The sequence below is a fragment of the Abramis brama genome (genome assembly GCF_963993115.1).
Source record: "Abramis brama genome assembly, chromosome: 12".
Classification (NCBI taxonomy): Eukaryota; Metazoa; Chordata; class Actinopteri; order Cypriniformes; family Leuciscidae; genus Abramis; species Abramis brama.
This window is the reverse complement of record NC_139974.1, coordinates 23,749,462-23,768,650: the sequence shown is the minus strand read 5'-3', so window position 1 is coordinate 23,768,650 and position 19,189 is coordinate 23,749,462. Positions and strand designations below refer to the sequence as shown.

At 41.0% G+C, this 19,189-nt stretch overlaps 1 protein-coding gene across 1 annotated transcript in view; it reads left to right on the top strand.

The window, feature by feature from the left end:
• Positions 1-18,655, top strand: part of foxo6b (forkhead box O6 b) — a 32,411-nt gene extending 13,756 nt beyond the window's left edge. The window contains exon 2 of the mRNA XM_084130563.1: positions 13,670-18,655. Coding sequence (XP_083986689.1) covers positions 13,670-15,367 — 1,698 coding nt within the window. The 3' untranslated portion in view covers positions 15,368-18,655. The remainder of the gene's footprint in view (positions 1-13,669) is intronic.
• The last annotated feature ends 534 nt before the right edge of the window (positions 18,656-19,189 follow it).

The window sequence follows — 19,189 nt, the reverse complement described above, 5'->3', positions numbered from 1 at the left end:
CAGTCAATCGCAACACCCATTACATAAAAAAATAAAGATACATTTGGATGATTTCTTGAGTGTATATAGGTGACATGTGTAATGTCAAATTTTGAATTAAATATTTAAAATTTCATCATTATACTGTATGTATGGCAATTCTGAGAGAATATGTTTCATACACTGTTTGGTGACAATAAATATTTCACCTATAGGTCTTTAGGAGACGTATATTAAGTGATATGCGAGTGTGTATGCATGTGAGGGTGTTGAATATTCTCAGTATGTGTGTGTGTGTATAGACTTCATCTTTTTAATGAAGTTCTCTGTTAAGTCTCCCAAAGACTTCACATTCCTCATACCCCCCCATACACACCCCCAAGCACACACACAACCAAATGACCCCTCCCCCCCGTCGCAACACACACGCTCACGCACACAAACACTTAAAACACACATTCCAAGCATCCTCATTAGCAATTCATGAGCTGAGTCTCATTAGACACTAAGTTTTAGCGCGGGCCTCTGAAGTCGATGGCTAGAGCTGTTATTAATATTTCATATGTCTTCCCATTGAGGAGCTAAAAAAAAAAGAGAAGTTGCTTCGCTTCGGCTACAAAGTCGCTCAAGCTCTCCTCTTTTACCAATCTTCCTCTATTTTCCCTCCTTTTTCCCCTTCGTTAGACTGCTTTTATGGACTGCCTCTTTCTTCGCCGCTCCATATCTCCGCCCCTCTCTTCAGTGCACAGACCCTAACTCAAACTGACTTAATTGGGCTGTCTTTGTTCGAAGAAATGTGGACCTACCTTACGTTTTCCCATAGATTCAGACCAAAGAAAGAGACGAAACCCAGAGGAAAGAAATTAGATCACTAATGAGATCTCTTTGATATCTCAAAAGTAATCTCAGATGTGTCTCCTGTAGACTTTCAGAAGAGATCTCTAAAATGTCTCAAAATTTTCTCATATTTTCCAAGATACCAAAGTCTGCAATCGAAAGTCTCAATATGAACTCATCAAATGAGCTCTATATTTTTAGTTAATGTCAGAAAATATATCGCATTTGTGTCTATTAGTCTATGAGACTTGAACTTGTAAATTAAAGATATCTGAGAAATCAAAGCTGAAGTGTGTTTTTGGATGTTGTATATAAGCATTGACTAACTTTAAGCAAGCCATCCATACAGGTGGATGATTTTCCTCAAAATAGGTCAGTGGAGCATTCAAAACATTGCTCTGTTTGTTTGAGAATCCTGACCAGGGCTGAATTTCCAAGCCAAAGCATTGCAAGCCAAAGTTGATCATAGAAACCATTGGTATAGTGGTGGCTTGATGTTTTTGGGAATGCAGCCTCAACACAGCAACACCGGCTCACCTATCGTGGACTGGGCATCTGCTGTCCAACCAATGGCAGACAGGGTAATGTATTTGAAAACAATTGTTATTTTTGCATTCACTAGAATGAATGAAGGTGGAATGATGGAAAGCTAATGGGAAGAAGTAATAAGCAAACACACAGCAGAGTGCTCTTCATGTAGAATTAGTATAGCTCTATATTTTTAGTTAATGTCAGAAAATATGGGAGCTAATATGGGAGAAATACAGCTAATATGGGAGAATCCCAAGTGAATCCTATGACCCCTATAAAGAGGTTGGGGGAACAGAGGGGATCAGGCATGGCAGACACGTTGTGCTCTGGAAATAATGCATGCATGAACAAGTCAATAATGGCCATGTCTCGAAATGTGTGCATAAACAAATGAACGAATATGTGCGTGTTTGTCCATGTGGAAGGCCAGACTCCCGTTCTCGACAGACGCCACATTCCTTGTGAATGAGAAACAGACCCGGACAGAGGGATGAGAGTCAGAGAGATGTCTTTAACAGCCTGATTCGACCGTCTCTGAGTGAATTCCGAGAGCCCCCTCCTTCCGAAACCAACTTTATTCCCACTTTATCTGTGGGAGAATATGTGCCAATGCTCCTCTGTCTCTCATTTAAACAGAGCTGTTATGAGAGCCGTAATCGAACCAAAAAACCCCACAAAGGCAGACGAGCAAGGAAGTATGGAACCAATTGTGATCTAACAGCAGTCAAAAAAATTCAGATTCAGCTTTCTCTCCTCATTTGACCCTCTTCTCCAAAGCTTGATCAATATATCATCTCCTTTTCTCTTCGTCTTCCCACGTTTTCTGTCACTGTCTCGTTTCAGGATGTTGTCTCCACAGCAGCACCGCTGCGTTTTACAGAGGTGTTGATTTGTTGCGATGTTGTTTCTTGCGTCTCCCCTGAATGTTGTTTAATGAATCTTTTGCGCAGTGCAGCATAATTAATTTGTATTCTTTCAAGTCTTTTATCAGACACACCTGTTATGACATGTCGCTTATATCAGGTGACTTGATAAATGGGAGCTGTGATGTGCCGTAGCGTTTAATGAGGAAACACGGAATTCAGTTTCAGAAAGTTCCCAAAAGCCAGGCGAGTTTTATGTTAGTTTAACGAGCGAGGCCGGGTCGCTTGACGACACAGTGCATGCTGGGAGGTGGCGTTCAGCACGCTGGAGTGTTCGCTTTGAACAATTAGAGGTAGTTTTGCGGCCATCTTGTGCAGTCGCCGGCGGACTAGCACAATAGGACGCGGTGCGGTAAGCCGCCGAGCCGTTTCATGGGAAAGAGCGCCTGAAAATGGCGCTCCGGAAGGCGTCCTCGCTCAGTCTCTTTACAAGCGCCCCTTTTATTTTCCCTCTTTCGAACTCTATCAATTTTCCCAGCACATTCTCTCCTCTGGTTTTGTGGTTTGTCTGCCACCCCTCCTCCATTGCTACCCTGCTTGCTGTGCTCTTTATAAAGTCTTTCTCTTTCAACATCATACCCATAACCCCTTTTACACCCCCAACACACCCTCACACGCACTCCGACTCTCCTACATTCAATTCCCTGTCTTCCTTTCTTTCTTTCTCTGCCTACTATGGTCAGGTCTCATGGGGAAAGACAGTTGGCAGGAAGCAGGCTTGCTGCCATAGCAACAGGATCACTCCCTCTCCCACAGGTCTCCTTAGCAACCGGTAGCTTGGCATTGTTGTAATGAGCGGACCCTATGTGCCAGGCTAACAGAGCACAAGTGTGTGTGTGTTTGTGTGTGTGTGTGTGTGTGTGTGTGTGTGTGTGTGTGCATGTGTGCGCATGCATGTACGTAACCGAGCGCATATTTATGTGCTATGTCCCCAAGATGTTTTTGGGGAGTTAATACTGAGCACCAAATCTGTTTTGTGTATTTTTGTCCTTTGACACGAAATTGAGTATTAAAGGATACATCTTAAACGCATTAATGTAGCAGGTTTTAATTAACAATCATGTGACCAGGTGCTTCCCAATCTGTTTGGGGTTTGATTAAAGCGATCAGCTCATTCCACGCCCTGCAACCGAAATAATCGATGCGTGACTTAATTAATGATTTACTAATTAATTGTGCATGCTCTGCCTGGAACAGAGGATGACTTTGTCAGTCATAGTTGTTCATGCTTGTGTTTTTGCTTGCGGAGAAAGCGACAACACAAAAGACTTCAAAAAATGTGAATCAGTAGCCTACTTTTCCCCCCCCCTATACATTTACTCACTGTTATTTACCTTTTTAGTTGAGTCAAAAAACTAATTATTTCATTTTTGTGTTATTCAAATGTAGTTCTTTTACTTATGCATCAAGCCTCACACTGTAAAAATCAGCATTTTTATCTTATATTTTCAGTAAAACATTTTAAAATCTTACAATAAAATACAATTACTATAATCCAGATTATAATATTAATATGATCATTTTTCTAACTTTTTTTGTATTTTAAGTATAAAATTTTTTTGGTTCGATTTGTGCTTAAAACAAGAAAGAAAAAAACATTGCCAACGGGGTAAGCAAAGTAAGTCTTCAAATCTTACGCAATTTTTGCTTCTCATGTGAATTTATCTTGCTTTAAGGATGTTTTGATCATTTTAATGGAAAACAAGACACAAATACTAACTAATAAAATAACTATATATAGTGTCTAAATGATTGAAAATTATTTTATGTTGTTTTTATCTCAGCAAAGCTTATACCACGACAAGAAGTGTGCATCTGTGCATAAGACCCAGGTGTAAGACGTTTCTTCTGAGTCTGTGCGATCTCCCACAGGTGTCTGTACTCTCCACCTGTTGTGTGAAAGCTTAGCTAGGGACCGTCATCATTTCAGGCTGACGCTGCTCTTAGCGCTGCCCCAGTCTGGGCTGTGTGCCACGCGACGACCGGGCAAACGTATGCCAGGGGGCGGCTGTGCTATGCCGTGCCCCTGCTACGCAATGGCGAAGAACTGGCTTTTGTGCCCCGAAGGTCTGGTCAGCTCTGGCATGCAGGGCGGATTTTCCGATCCCCTGCACCGCTCTCAGATGCTCCTTAATCTGCCTGCTCTATTTTTAAACCTCCCTCCCCTCTTTTTGCTCTATCTGTCCATCCTTCACTTCCTCCTACTCTCCCTCCCTCCCTCAGGCTCTCCCCGTTCCCAGGGAACTTGGCCCGGCTCGCCCAGCAGCTCCAATTAGAGCTCGGTCCTAGGGGATGGAGCACACTAGCTGGCTGCTCCCACCTACAGGCCCCCAGGGGCCCCGGCTCATTTTCCGTGCCCAGTCTACCTCTCTCAGGTTAGGCTAAAGCTCCAGACGCAGTCCCTCCCTCCCTCCCACCCTGGTCCCTCTGGTGAGCGGGCATTCCACAGGGAAGCAAACGGTGAGAGAGGCCTTCTGTCGCGTTGGCTGTAATGATGACAATGCTCTGTTTTTTAGGTAATTTAGGTAATTTGTTGATTTGAAGACAAAACATTAAATGTTCAGCCAAAAAGTAAAATTCTGTTATTTACTTACACTTATGCTATCCGTTTTTCCATGGACCACCAACGGCGAATTTTCGAAGGATCGTTACAAAGCTCTTTTCCATATCAGAACATTGTGTAGAAAACAGTGATCATGTCGGAAAATCTCTACTGCAGCTTTCAAGTAGCATGCAACTTTCCACATATTTAAACTGGCACATCACTTTCAGTTATGACATGCAAAGAACCAGTGGGGTTTTAGGAATAAAGATATACAGGGTTTGAAATTAACACCTGCCAAATGTGGGTAAAAATCTACTGTGGCGGGTAACACTGTCAAATCACTAGCCAATTTGGCGGTTTACTTATTATGTTTACTTACTTTGCTGGGGAAGTTCGTGAAAGCCAAATCTGTGCAGATTTAGTGCAAATAGGCTACTCAACTCGTGAGTCATCATGATATATTAAATACAGCGTATTGCACAGAATCTGCGCATATCTGGCTTACTTGAACATACACGTCACTGCACAATAAATGACGGCACACTTGTTCATTTTCATTGAAGCAATGGCGAAGATTAAAAAGCATTTGGTTAACAGAAAAGACATGGTTATTTTCTAACATCCTAAGCATTTTTTATGTTCTTTGTACTGTTTTGATCTGTCCACCTAAAATACATTTTTGGTGATGAGGATGAAAGAGGAAGGGATGAGATGGCAAAATGACAGAATTTTGTTTGAATGAGAAAGAAATGTATTAAATCCAAATTTTATATATATATATATATATATATATATATATATATATATATATATATATATATATATATTATATCTTTTTTTTTTTTTTTTTTTTTGGCTAGTAGAAGTTCTGAATGGCCGGTAACTTAAAAATTTTGTAGCCATATTGGCCAGTGAATGAAAAAGTTAATTTCAAACCCTGATCATATATATCAAAAGATTCAAAATGTTGCATGTCAGTCGTATGGAGACCTTTAATGGTGTTTTCTAACAGATGTTAATGGAACAACATGTGGGCACCGAAATAAAGATTTTTGGGTGAACTAAGAGAACAGCACAAACACTCTCAAATTAAAACATAAAATACATTCTGTATTTACCAGAAATAATGTTGTTAGCATCATTTCCATATATTAGGACTGTTATTAGTCACATTACCCACACCTTTCTCTGCTCTTCACCATTTCCATTAATCGCCTGTGAGTTCTTTCTTTTCCCCCAAACAGCCGAGCACCGCCCGTGACATCACTCACAGGAAGTGCATCTTTAGCGTTGGCTAATTTCCATCGATTGCCTCCAGACAGGCTTAGCAGACGCGCCCTGTTCCCACACAGAACTCTCATTTTAAGTCTCCTCGCCTGCAGGAGTCCTCTCTCGCTCTCTCCCGCTCGCACAATGAATGCAGTCAGCGCTTTTATCTCCTACCCCACTTGTGCTTATTATCAAATAAATGCGAGGCAGAGAGATACCCATTGACAGTAGCATGCATAATGACTGCTGGCTGTGTGAAATGGATTAATAAATAATGGGTGAACGCGGCTGAAAACAGCTTTTCCAGTCCTGCGAGCGCACAAGAATGCTCGACAGAACAATCCCCCAACACACGAGCCGTGCGTTCCGAACCGCGTCGAATAGAACACTGGGCAGAATGTAAAACAGAACACTGCCTTGAATACTCGGAGGAGTCTGCTCAGTAAATTAGAACGCTTCTTAAAATGAGAAACAGATCGCTTGGCAAATGCTACATGGAATAGTTTGCTAAAACTTTGAGGAAGATAGCATCTTAAGCATTGTCTTTTCTTTTCGACTGAAATGTTGGCACTACCATAACTGTGGCCTTTTGTTCTGCTCAGAAATTGAGTGAAATCTTAGGCACTTAGTGATTTATGGGACCTTGAAAAATGAACTGTGATCCTTCTAAATCTCATTCATTGCCCATAGTGAAGCTGATCCTAGGGCCCTAATCCAAGGCATACATCAATGAATAGTGAACTGAAACACAGTATCATAGCATCATTTGATGAAAGCTCTTTTTTGGATCCACTTTGAATGGATCATACCTTGGGTATTCATAAGTGAGTGCTTTTGGGAGATTATCTGACTAGGGATCTTACTTTTTCAGATTTGTTTATATGACATCTTTGTTCACCCTCTTTTAAAACTTTTTATTTTTGGCTTTAACACTTATATTACTCTTGTATTTACTTAAATTTTTCTCTCTGGATACAAACACAATTTCTCTCAGATTTTTTCCAAGGCTTTGTGTGTAAATCCAACCACTAACAAACCACTGTGTTAATGTAAGTGTTGAAACCATCTCTTTCTCGCTGTATGATATTTTGTTTTTGGTGTGTCAGGGCAATTGTTAAGGCTAAACTTTCCATGTAAAAGCAGCATTTTTTTTTTTTTTATGACTTGTCGTGGGCAGATGTGCCTAACACGAAAACAAGAGGGCAGAGGCGACCAATGGCGCCAGGCGGTCAAATATGTAATGATCTCGGCTCATAAACCTCAATTTAACAAAAAACATAAAAAAAAAAAAAAAGATTCTTAAATTGCAAACAATGTAAAATAGTTTCTAAAAATAGGGTACAAAGTAATGCTTGAAACTATAAAAAATTTAGTCAGTTGTTTTATTATTTTCTGTTATAAATATTCCAGAATGAGTTACACAGTTACAAGTAACAAGTTATTTTAAGCCCAATGTTGGTTTGTTGTTATTAATGAACCAAAGTTTACCCTATCTGTGTGTAACCGGTGGCTCGTGACCCAGTGTGATGTGCAGCCGGCGACACCAGTTATGAAACTTTGACTCTGCGTTGTGTAGCTTTGTGGTTGTTGGAAATCAGACACGGGACAGCAGGCAGCAGTTTCACTGGATCTTTTAATCCCGATAATTAACACAAATAAAAGTTGCCTCTTTTAATGAATTGCCTTTGTTCTCTCTCTTGAATGCAGTTAACAATGCAAAAGGGCAAAATAGGATCATGAAACTTAAATTGAGTAGCCTACAGAAAAATTACATTAAACAAGAAAATACAACAGAGAAAACATACCTGATAATTAACACAAATAAAAGCAGCCTCTTTGAGTAAATTGCCCTTGTTCTCACTATAAAAAATATATATATTATGTATCATCACCATGTGCTTTCGCTTCCACATATTTAGGCCAAAAATGTAACTCAAAAAGGGTAAAATTACAAAAACAGGTAGTAAAATAAAATTGGACTGACAATATAGACATAAAAGCAATCATTACAATAAAGATTAAATACGATTATCAGAAACCTACCTCTTCAATGCAGTTATCAAAGAAATAGGGAAGAGGAGGAGACAGAACAGGAAATTATGTTGGTTCGTGACATCACAACAATTTAAGGGGAAATAAATTGTATTTAAGGGGAAATTAACAGTATAGTTTTTATACATGTTACATGTGGAATGAGCCAGTTCTTTAAGGAAGCATGAGTACCCTAAATTATATAATGAAACTTTCAATTTGATCTCAATGCCAATTATTACACCCTTCATCACTCTTTCTCTACACACCTCCTGCCCGGCCAACATATGATCCCTTCAATCCCTGTTACTTTGTTGCGTTCCAGGGGTTATAGTCAGCTAAGGGGCCGCCAGATTTAACCAGGATTAGCCCTAGATTTCTCTGGATTATGCAGGCTGGAGTGGGATTAAACCTGATTGCCAGATGTTTCCGGTTTGCCGGGCATATTTGAAAGGGTCTGTATATCATGTTATGTTTGAATGTATAGTGAGTTTGTGTTTGAACATTTCCTCCACTAAGTTCTATTTGGAAGCTCAGCCTTCATGTGTGTATATGACTAGTTAATAATGCTTGGGATTAAAATAGTGGAGGTCACTGTCGGCCACTAGTAGACATTACTTGACTGTATCAGGTGGAAGTGAGCTTCCCTGTCTGCATTTGTAGTTGTTACAATTTGTTGCATTGCCAACATGCTTGTTGCTCACTTTATATTGCTAATTATCATTTACAATGAATGACTTCCAAGCTTTATTGTCACTATAAGTCTCTGTAAACCAAGTGACTTGTTGTGACAATAAGTGTGAACCAGAATACACCAACGATGTTGAGGCATCACTAACCAGCTTACACTGTTATACCTCACGTTTCATAGAGGGGTCGTCATTTCTGCAGCATACCACTGGGACATTTTGTAAGCTTTGGTAAGAAAGTATCATCTAAGTTAATTGTTGCAGATGTGACAGTGTGTAGAATAGTTGCAGAGAGTGTGTTTGTGTGTCTCAGAGAGAAAAAGCAGGTCATAAGCAGACGGCTACTTGGCTGGCCAGCAAATGACTCAGAGGCAGAAGAGCTTGAAGGTGTCCAGGTCAAAATCCCAACCACAGACCTGCTATTTATAACGCTCACCACAGGCCACACCACCACAGTAATTGTGACTTCATGAATAATCTGCTTTCATCAAACACCCGATGCTCTACCTCTTCCCCAATTTTAATGGAGCCACTAAGGGCAAAGAGTGGATCGTTTCACAGACTAAACGACAACGCTTGGCCTTTCAAGCCTGAGAGTTGTCATGTTTAAAAAATGCAAGCTTTCTACAACAAGCTCATGTGTAGACGGCTGTTTGGTGAGCTGATCTGTGGAGTGGCGGGGTGCTGGTAGCTACTGTGAAGTCATGCAGCTTATAGTTGACTTGCTAATCACTGTTCCTCTGAGACAGCTCAAGCGACGGTGTGACTGCTTATGATTGAAGCTCTCTTGCGAGTTGGGCGAGTCGTCTGACTGTCAGAGATGAAAGGCTGTTTGCAGTTTACCTGCAGCATCAAACGGCATCTGCCTCTCTCTTCCCCCCCGCTTCTCGCACATAGCTCCTCTCTTCCCGTTTCCACAGTAGTCATGGTTACCCCTGCAACAGACCGTGCTTTGCCGGAGCTGTCAGGGGCGTCGCGCTCAGATCACCTCGCACAGGTCGCTTCGGCACGCAGTTCCCACTCGTGACACCGTGCTTCAATTTGGCTTTGATTAAGTCGGCCCAGGAAGCATCTGGCTCTTTCACCAGCACGGGGGCTCGTGTAATTTGGCAGAATAACCGATGGAGAATAAAGCCCCTTCCTGGGGGGTGAGGGGACGTAAATACATCTTGCTTATCCAATTTCTCACCGCTCTGAAAGGGAGCGGCGCAAAAAGCAGCAAATCTGCCACTGGTGTTGGGAGAAGAATTAGCCCCTCAGGTGTGAGGTGACACTGAAACAGCACGCTCTCCAAGATTAGACTGCTTTACAGTCGATATCCAGCTGTAGTGTAAATTTTGCCAAGGTAATTGGCTCTTTTCAGCGACTGATATCTGACCACTCATGTGAGCGGTAATGGTTCTCAGAATCACTACGGAAAACAAGAGGCTGCTTTCCGTAAGGGGTGCGATGGGGGATTATGGAGTATAGATGGGCTGATAGACGCACTTGAAGCGTAATTGTATTGTGGATGACTGAGGGACAGGAAGTAGATTTATTTTGTCTTATTTGAATTTTTTTTTTCTTCAGTCAGAGCAGGTGAATGAAATTAGTGGTGTGATTTGTTGCGGGATGGAGAGCGAGTGAAAAGAAAGTGATAAACAGATGCGGGACACAGGGAAAGAGATGAATGAGTGTGAGAACGAGGGAATTTGAGTGAAGTAGGGTGTGAAAAGGCTATGTTGCTTTAAGAGGGATATATGGTGTGTGTTTGTAAGAGTGAAGCTCGCACTACATTTCTGTTGTGTGTACACATGTCAACACATTACATGGATTGCTGGTAATGTTGAGAATTTGATGGACAGATTATGGTTTTCCTGCTGAAGAAAGAGAAACTGAGAACTGAGTTCTTTGAATGATGCTTTCCAGACCCATTGTCAGGGGTGGAAGATTATCCGTGGACCCATTCATTAGCCTATTCATTGCACCTGGGGAAAGGGGGTCAACCATAAATATTGTCCCAGGTCCCATGAATTTTAGGCATGACCATGGTGTGAGCACAAGGGTGCTGTGACAAGAGCATGCAACATGGAGACATGGAGAAGCAGAACAGTGATTTGGCCCTGTTGCTTTTTTCAGGGATAGGTAGGAACATGCTGTTCCAGTCTTTTCTGAGTATTGATGCTTTACTGTCTCAGAGTTGTTGGCCTTATTCTTTTTGTATGTCTTTCTTACTTTATGATGTCCTGTAAGCCTAGTGCATCATTCTCTCCAGCTAATCAAAAAATAGCTATTTTCAAAGGAATCCATTCCAACCTCAGTAGAAACATAATCAATAAAAACGTTTGATTGCAACAGAATTTTATAACACGTAAACATTATTTAATAAATATCTTTGAATTCTGCTATTCATGTGTAAAGGTAGTGGATAACATAGGGTGCAATCTTTACTCTGAAATAATGAAGCTATAAGGTATGGGAGACCTTGCTATGTTGTGAATATATGAAATGCATGAATAGACATGATGCACAGCGGAATGTTTTGAGAAAAGCATTTGCTGTGACTTTTTATAAATGTGACTGACTTTGTTTACAATATTGCACAGCCTTGAGCGTCTTATTGGTTTATTAAACTGCATAATACAATTAAGTCCACATAATTTCATTAAAATTGTATTTATTAAATCCAGAAGACATAGTCATGTGAAATAACTGAGATTAATAAAGGGCTTCTGTAAGTTCTGTGCAGTAATATACACAACAGCTATGTGAACAAGTGTTTCATCATAGTTGCTATATTGCACTGCTGGAACAATGTATTGACCAATTCACATCCGAGACAGTAACTATCATTTACATTCTTGACTCCATTGTTGTTGTACACCAAATAAAAAGATGCATTTCTCTGCTGCATCTGTATCACTAAAGTCTTTCTCTCTCTCTGGTTTTTGTTTCCTTTGTCTGGTGCTTCTCCAGGATCGCTAGTGTGCCAAAATCACGCCTCGTTCTCGCTTTCTCGTCTCACTCTCTGGCTTTCCCTCATATTTCCCCAAGACTGCAATCGATAGAGGCGTCTGTGATCAGGTTGCCACGTGTGATTCATTTGGGTAACCTTGACTACGGTTTGATGTGCGTGTGGACTTGGCTTGGCTAGCTGCAGCGTGAGTCAGAGAAAGCGTGTGCCGTGCAGGAGCTGGTCTGCTTACAGTATTGATTTGCCTGAGCAGCCAAGAGGGGTTTCACCTCTTCCTGCAATGAGTTTTTATAGGAACTTGCATAATTCTTGTGAGAATACCTGTTGATTTGAACAATGCTTTTGAATACACCTTAAAAAAAAAAAAAAACTTATACAGCCTACCATTAAAGATTTCTTAGAATAATATTTGTAATACACCATAGTTCAGGGGTCTTCAGCAGTGGGGGTGTCCAATTACTGTACATTGTAAATGATTACTTTGGCTCTGCAATGTATGTATCATAATAAATAGGGATGCACCGCTACCACTTTTTCCAGAACGAGGTAGATACCGATACTTTCATTTTTTTGCTACTCATCGATACCAATACCGATACCTGTATGTTCACTGCATTTGTGATTTTTAAATATATTAAGTAGAGAAACCAGCAAAATATGAATTATATTTGTTGATTTAATTTGTTTAGCAAAAATATATTTCCTTCAGTTATTTTCTAATTATGCCTGTTAAAATGGATTGTACAAGCCTTTGTTACTTTCACTGTTCATTCTATTGCTCTATCACATTTTATCTGATAGCATAGCACATTTAATAGCACAGCGCATATTTAGAGCTGCTTCAGCAGGGCTTAATGCTAAAAGTTTTTTTTTTCTACTGGCCTGATTGGGTAAGTGGTTCAAATGTTTAGATACCAGTGATACATCACAATTTTGATACTACAGAAAACAAAAATCTAATTAATGTAGAATTGTTCATTTAAAACATTATTAAAGACAAGTAAACAGTCAATGACAAAACAAGAACAAATCATCCAATTACAATTAGCACAAATAAAATAAATTGGAAAAAAGGTACAAATGAAATAAACAGTGCTTTTCAGGTTTTCAGGTATAGGTTTAACAGCAGTTTTCAGGTACAGATTTTTTTTTAAAGTAATCAAATATAAAAGAACACAGCTTAGTCTTCACTGTATGTATTAAACATAGACAAATCTTTATTAAAGTTACAAAAGTAATTTAGTCAAGAGCAGTGAGTGATTTCTTTGTCCTTTGTTGTTTGATTAACATTAAAAACACTGCTGTCCCTTTATGACCGAATTCATGGATCCAATATACTGTTACATATGCGTTTTATATTTCTGTTTACATTCACATTCTAAGGGATGTACCCTCGGCAAGCATGCATGTCTGTGCCGTTGCACGCTCAATCCACTCAGTGTTTCATTTATCAGCTCGTGCACAGCAGCTATAGGAGTAAATATTTAATTTGTTTAATATTGTATTAATTCAATACATTTAATTCATAGACATCCTTCTCTGATATATCCATTCTGCTCTCTGTTTGCTTCTGCACTGTACTGTATATGCTGCATGGTATCAGGGCATTTGAATGAGTATCAGTACTAGTACACGAGCGCAGTATCGGGGTGCATTCCTATTATAAAGTATGTAAATATATGGTGCAGTATGTTATTATAGGTCAGGCCTAAAATGTAACACTACATTTCATTAGTTTATACAATACATAGTTTTTATACAAGATATAACAGAGGCTCCCTGCTCAGTCTCTCTTATCTACCAGGGGGAATTAGCCTAAAAAAAGGGTGTTTAAATATTGTGATTTTCTACATAAGTTTAAGACACACAATACTAACAATCAATCTTTTTTCTTCCTGTTTTATATCTACAGAACTCCATCAGACACAACCTCTCCCTACATACTCGCTTCATCCGTGTTCAAAATGAGGGAACAGGAAAAAGTTCCTGGTGGATGCTTAACCCAGAGGGTGGAAAAATGGGTAAAGGACCCCGCAGACGAGCTGTTTCCATGGACAACGGAACTAAGTACCTGAAGAGCCGAGGCCGAGTCAGCAAGAAGAGAGCGGGAGCTGTGGGAATGGGCAGAGAGCTTGGAGGACCTGGAATACAAGGATCGCCAGAACATGGAAGCCCAGCGGGTAAGGGAGTAATGGGAGTTGGGGGTGAAGAGTTTGATGCCTGGACAGACCTCCACTCCAGAACAAGTTCCTCTGCTTCAACATTAAGTGGATGCTTGTCTCCTATTCTGGCTGAGACAGAACCTGATGAACCAGAGGAAGGAGGACTATCCTGCTCTGCCTCCCCACGACTATACCCTAGCCCCACCAGCACAAGATCTCCAGCCCTGGGAACAGGTGGACATTGTCCATCTGTCGAGCTCCCGCACCTAGCTGATCTAACTGGAGCCATCAGCTTGGAAGAGGGCTACTCTCAGCCTCTACCGCTTAAGCGCAATGGCTATCACTATGGCCCTGGACCCAAAGGAGAGACCTCCTACTGTGGAACAGTCTATGGCCAACCATCCATGGGCATGCTTAGGCATCATACGCCTATGCAGACGATTCAGGAAAACAAGCCTACCAGCTTCCAGCGTGCCCTTAGGGCATACTCAGAGAACAATGCCCTTGAAAGTCTACTCGCTGGAGGGCCACAATACTGTGGTAAGGACATGGTTGTGGGGCAAGGAGGAGCGTCCCATTCACTTATGTCACAATCTAACAGTGCTGTGCACTCTCATGGCCACAATCAGAGCCACAATCACAGCCAGAATCACAATCATAATCCAGAGCATGGCCACAATCGCAATTCCAGTCAAAGCCTACACAATGGCCATGGAGTAACTCATGAGCAAAACCCAAGCCATCATCATAATCCCAATCAAGCTCATAATAAGCATCACCCAGGTCTTGACTACAATCACCACAAACACCACCGTGGCCATGACTATGTTCAGTCTCATGACCACAAACTCAATGCTAGTCCCAATCCCAACCACATGCACAATCACCTGCAACACAGCAACTCCAGACAACCAGACCTTTCTCCCAGGGTGAACAATGACATGTTGCAACCCTACAACCACAAATCACCCAGCCTTTATGGGTCACGAGCTCACCTCCCTTCCACTGCCCTGCCTCCTAACCCTGCCAGTGTCTTGGATGTACCCCAAGACCCCTGTCGCTTGGCTTCAGCCCCCCATCCTCGCCATCAGTCCTACCCAGGTTCCCACCTCCATCAGGGCATGACAGAACCCTGGCAGGGGTATTACCACCACACTTCACAGAATTCTAATTACCATGGCAACCACCAAGCTAACCATCACCAAGATCCTCACAACCGGTTGCAGTCTGAGCTGGAAATGGATGTGCACCAGAGCAGTCTGGATTGCGATGTTGAATCCATCCTCCTGAATGACTTCATGGACTCAACAGAAGGAATGGACTTTAACTTCGATGGGTCGCTATCACAGGGCGTTGGCATGGGAATGGGTTTGGGAATGGGGATGGGAATGGGGGTTTTTGCAGGACCTCAACAATCACACAACAGCCAGAGTTGGGTGCCTGGGTGAACTGTGGGGGCATTGAGAACCTACATATAGGCAAACATTCAACCATACAGCCTTCTGAAGGGCAGCAGGTCAAGTTGGGAACTCGAATGAACAAACTGACCAAGATTCCCTTTTGGTGATGTCAGATTCTGGAATTATCCCCTACCCATCCTCTCAAAATGCCCCCCCCCCCCCACACTCCATTTACCCTGCTGTGGAATAATGTCATAGCACCCTAACAGTCCTTTCTGTGGTTCATGTCCTTCAGTTTGTGCTCAATTCATCACTTTGAAGCACTTTACATCGCCATCCATTCCAATGTTGTAACGACCACCCCGCGACCTGGGAGGAATCACATTGTCCGCTGGCCTGGGTTTAATGTATGCAAACGACTTTGTTATCCTTCCTGAACAAAAAAGTAAATAAATAATTAAGCGTTGGTGTTGTTTTACTAAACATGAGTACAGGATTGAGCAGTTGCTATAGCTGTCTGAGTGTCTGTGCTGTCATTTGTGCATTTGTCAATGTGTGCGGGTGTATGAGTGTCTGAGTGTGGAGCAGCTTTTCATTGGTAAATGTACGCACCTCCTCCCAAGGAGGTCTATTGGATGTCCCTTTATTGTGGGCCAGGACAGTCATCCATCAGACACACTCTATTGATATTCAGCATATCCTTTTTAATCTCCAAAGTAATGCACCAGCTATGCATCATTGTTGCAAATAGAATGTGATGCTTGGAGTGCGCAGGGCTGTTTTTCCCCCGGACACACAACGGCTTAATGTGTTTTGGCGAAAGTGATGATTAAAGTCACTCTGAAGTAAGTGGGGGGCCGGGGGAGGGGGTATTAGAAAGAGGTAGGGAGGGCAGAGATAGAGAGATAAAGGGGGAAAAGGAGAAATGCAAATATTATCACTATGCCCCCTTCCTCTCCATTCTGTGAATTTATAAAGCTTTCCCTGTAATGAAATAAGGAACGATCCAACACTACCGCACATCCTGTGCAGAGCTCTTTCCTGGTTTACCTCGGCCTAGCTACTCTGTGGCAGCCATTCTCTGTCTTCGGCCAATGCATTGGCTTTATTTTGGCTACAATAGCATTCTTCATTATCTGTCTGCAGTGGTACGCTAGGTAATCAATGATGATTGATCAAAATTGAATCTTTGTCAACCCTCATTAACTTGTGTTAATTTAATACAGAGCTGAAATTTGGAAATTTATCCTTAATGAATTAAAGCTTGCCTAACTTGACTAAGTAACTATTTGATGGTAGCGCTACCTCAAGGTTGCAGAAAGAATCTGGTTTGAGGTCATAACTTTACAGAATGACAATTCCACCATCTTCCAGAGCTTTTGTGTCCTACACTAGTGAACTGCATGCTGATTAATTCAGTCAGCAAAGCAAAAAATGGGTGCTATCTTCTCTTTGCAGACTTCCTCTATCATATTGCCCTTATCCAGTGATCTCCAGACTCAAGTAATTAAGTGCAAGTGTGTATTTTCTCATTCTGAATGTAATGTAACACCAAGGATTCATAGGGAAAGACTCTAATTATACCATGGCTTGGTGAGGTTGAAGGAAACATATGTGGCACATTTATGCATACATTGACGATCCAAATTCCAATATCCTATAATGGCCACTAGATAGGGGTGGACAAAGTAATGGAAACACCACATGGAATAGGACCAGTATGAATATAGCTACAAAGGAGAGTCTATTAATTTGATTGCCAATTACAAAACATGTCAGGTATAAAAGAGGTCTGACAGTTTGCACTTTGATATGAGACGTTTCGAAGCAACGTGAGACAACTAACAGGCTTTCAAAGCTGAATAGTCCGTACGTAAATTGCTGATGCATCCATGTCAAAAATTGCTAAATTATTTTGTTTTGTCAAGGGAGTCAGGATCAAAAATAATGATAGCATATGACAAACATAGTAAAACTGCATTCGCAAAGACAAACAGAGGTCACAAGTCAGAGCTCTCTGAGGATAGAAAACGTACAAAGTACAGCATCACAAACTTAAGGCTATATGAAACAGCACCTCTCTGACAAAGTCTCCACAATAGGCATTTTCTCGAATTAGACTGTAAGCACTGTTCACACTGCAGTGTTTCATAATTACAGGATTATAATTGCTCCATGCACACTACTAAAATTCAAGAGTGGTTTCATGGCTGCTAGGATAAAGTCCCTCTCCATGGCCAATCACCAAATCGGAACATTCTTGAATTTATAAAGTTCTGGAGCACAAAGAGTAGATTCCACCTCCTTCATTATTAAAGAATTGGAGAAGTCTGTTCCTTTAGAACTCCAACAAGTACTGAATTTGTGGAAGAACTCTTATTATGTCTTCAATATTTATATTGTGTTTAGTGTTTCAGGTTATTTTGTCCACTCTTTGTCTCTTTATTTGCTTTTGTCTACCATTATTGATGTTGCGTACTGCCAGGTGCTTTCTCCACAGATACATGACTTGGATGCAGCTTTTTGTTCTGCTTAAATTTTGATGAGGAAAAACATACATGGAGAGAGAAATAGAGAGGGCGGTTAAAAAAGATAAAGGAAGCTGACAGAGAGTGAGTTGAAAAGGACGGCACTAGGTTGCTTGAAAGAAAAAGATAGAGATGGTGTGTGTGTGCATGAGAGAGAGAGCCTGTCAGAGTAGCTTCCCTCAGCAGAGCTGTTTGAATCAGGCCAAATGTCAAGTGGCTCTCTACAGTGTTTCTCACACAGCCCGATCAGATAGCCATCCGTCTTTCTCACTGTCTCTCTTTTCTGCCAAGGACAATGAGCCCTGTCTTTATCCGCTTTCATTCCCATCTTTATGTTCTTTTCGAGGTGGCCAGGAATCTGTTGTTATCCAACTGTGATTTTGATTGCTGGCCCACGTCTGCTTCAGTGCTCAGCTTCATATGTGTGTGAGAGTGTGTATGTGTGTGTGTGTGTGTGTGTGTGTGTGGAGCACAGTGACGTACCTGATATGATATGAAAATGAATTGAAATTGTGCCCTGGTATTTACAATGCCTGGCTATTCATAATATAATATGCACAGTTTATATTTATTGGATATAAAGTTGGGCTTGTGGATGATGGTATGGAGCTCCTGTATCTCATTTATCTATATTACAAGATCATGATTCTATTACAGTTCATTTCTGTTTCATGCTGTACAAAAATCTGTATTGAGAAAATTGTATAATATTTTTTGACAAGCAAATATCAGTTTTATTTCTTTTTTTAAATGATGTATCTGCTCATCTTGTGGCCTGTAAAATAAAACAAAAGAGAACTTGGAAAAACTTGAACGCCTTTTTCTGCCTGAATGTGTAAAGAATCATGAGTAAGAAAAGAAAAATCACAAATGAGAAATCTTTAATGTCTCAGTTGTTTATTTTAGACAACAATGCACTTAAAGTCTGTGAACTGAAAGTTGTGACCGACTTTATACTATTGTGACATTTTCGAGTGAAACTGAATGAGAATAAATAGAGGCCGGGGCTTGATTTTAGCGTACCTCCTCATCATAATCTGGTTCACAGCAGACTGACAATTGGAGAGGAGTGGTTAAGGGTGTTCTGCCCAAGCGGTACAACTTACGTCATCAGAGAAGGAATGCCATTCCAAGCAAATTTTTAGATTTTGACTAAGGATTACAAAGACAAAAGAAACTTCACCACGGGTAATGTGCTAACAAAGTAAATAGGGTCAATTTTGATTTCATGCGGACATCAAATGGAGATTTTTTCCTCTCAAGTTTTAGAAGAAATCTGAACAAAGTCTCAAACTGTGCTTAGATTTGCCAAGTCTTCGATTTCAATATGAACTATAGGGTT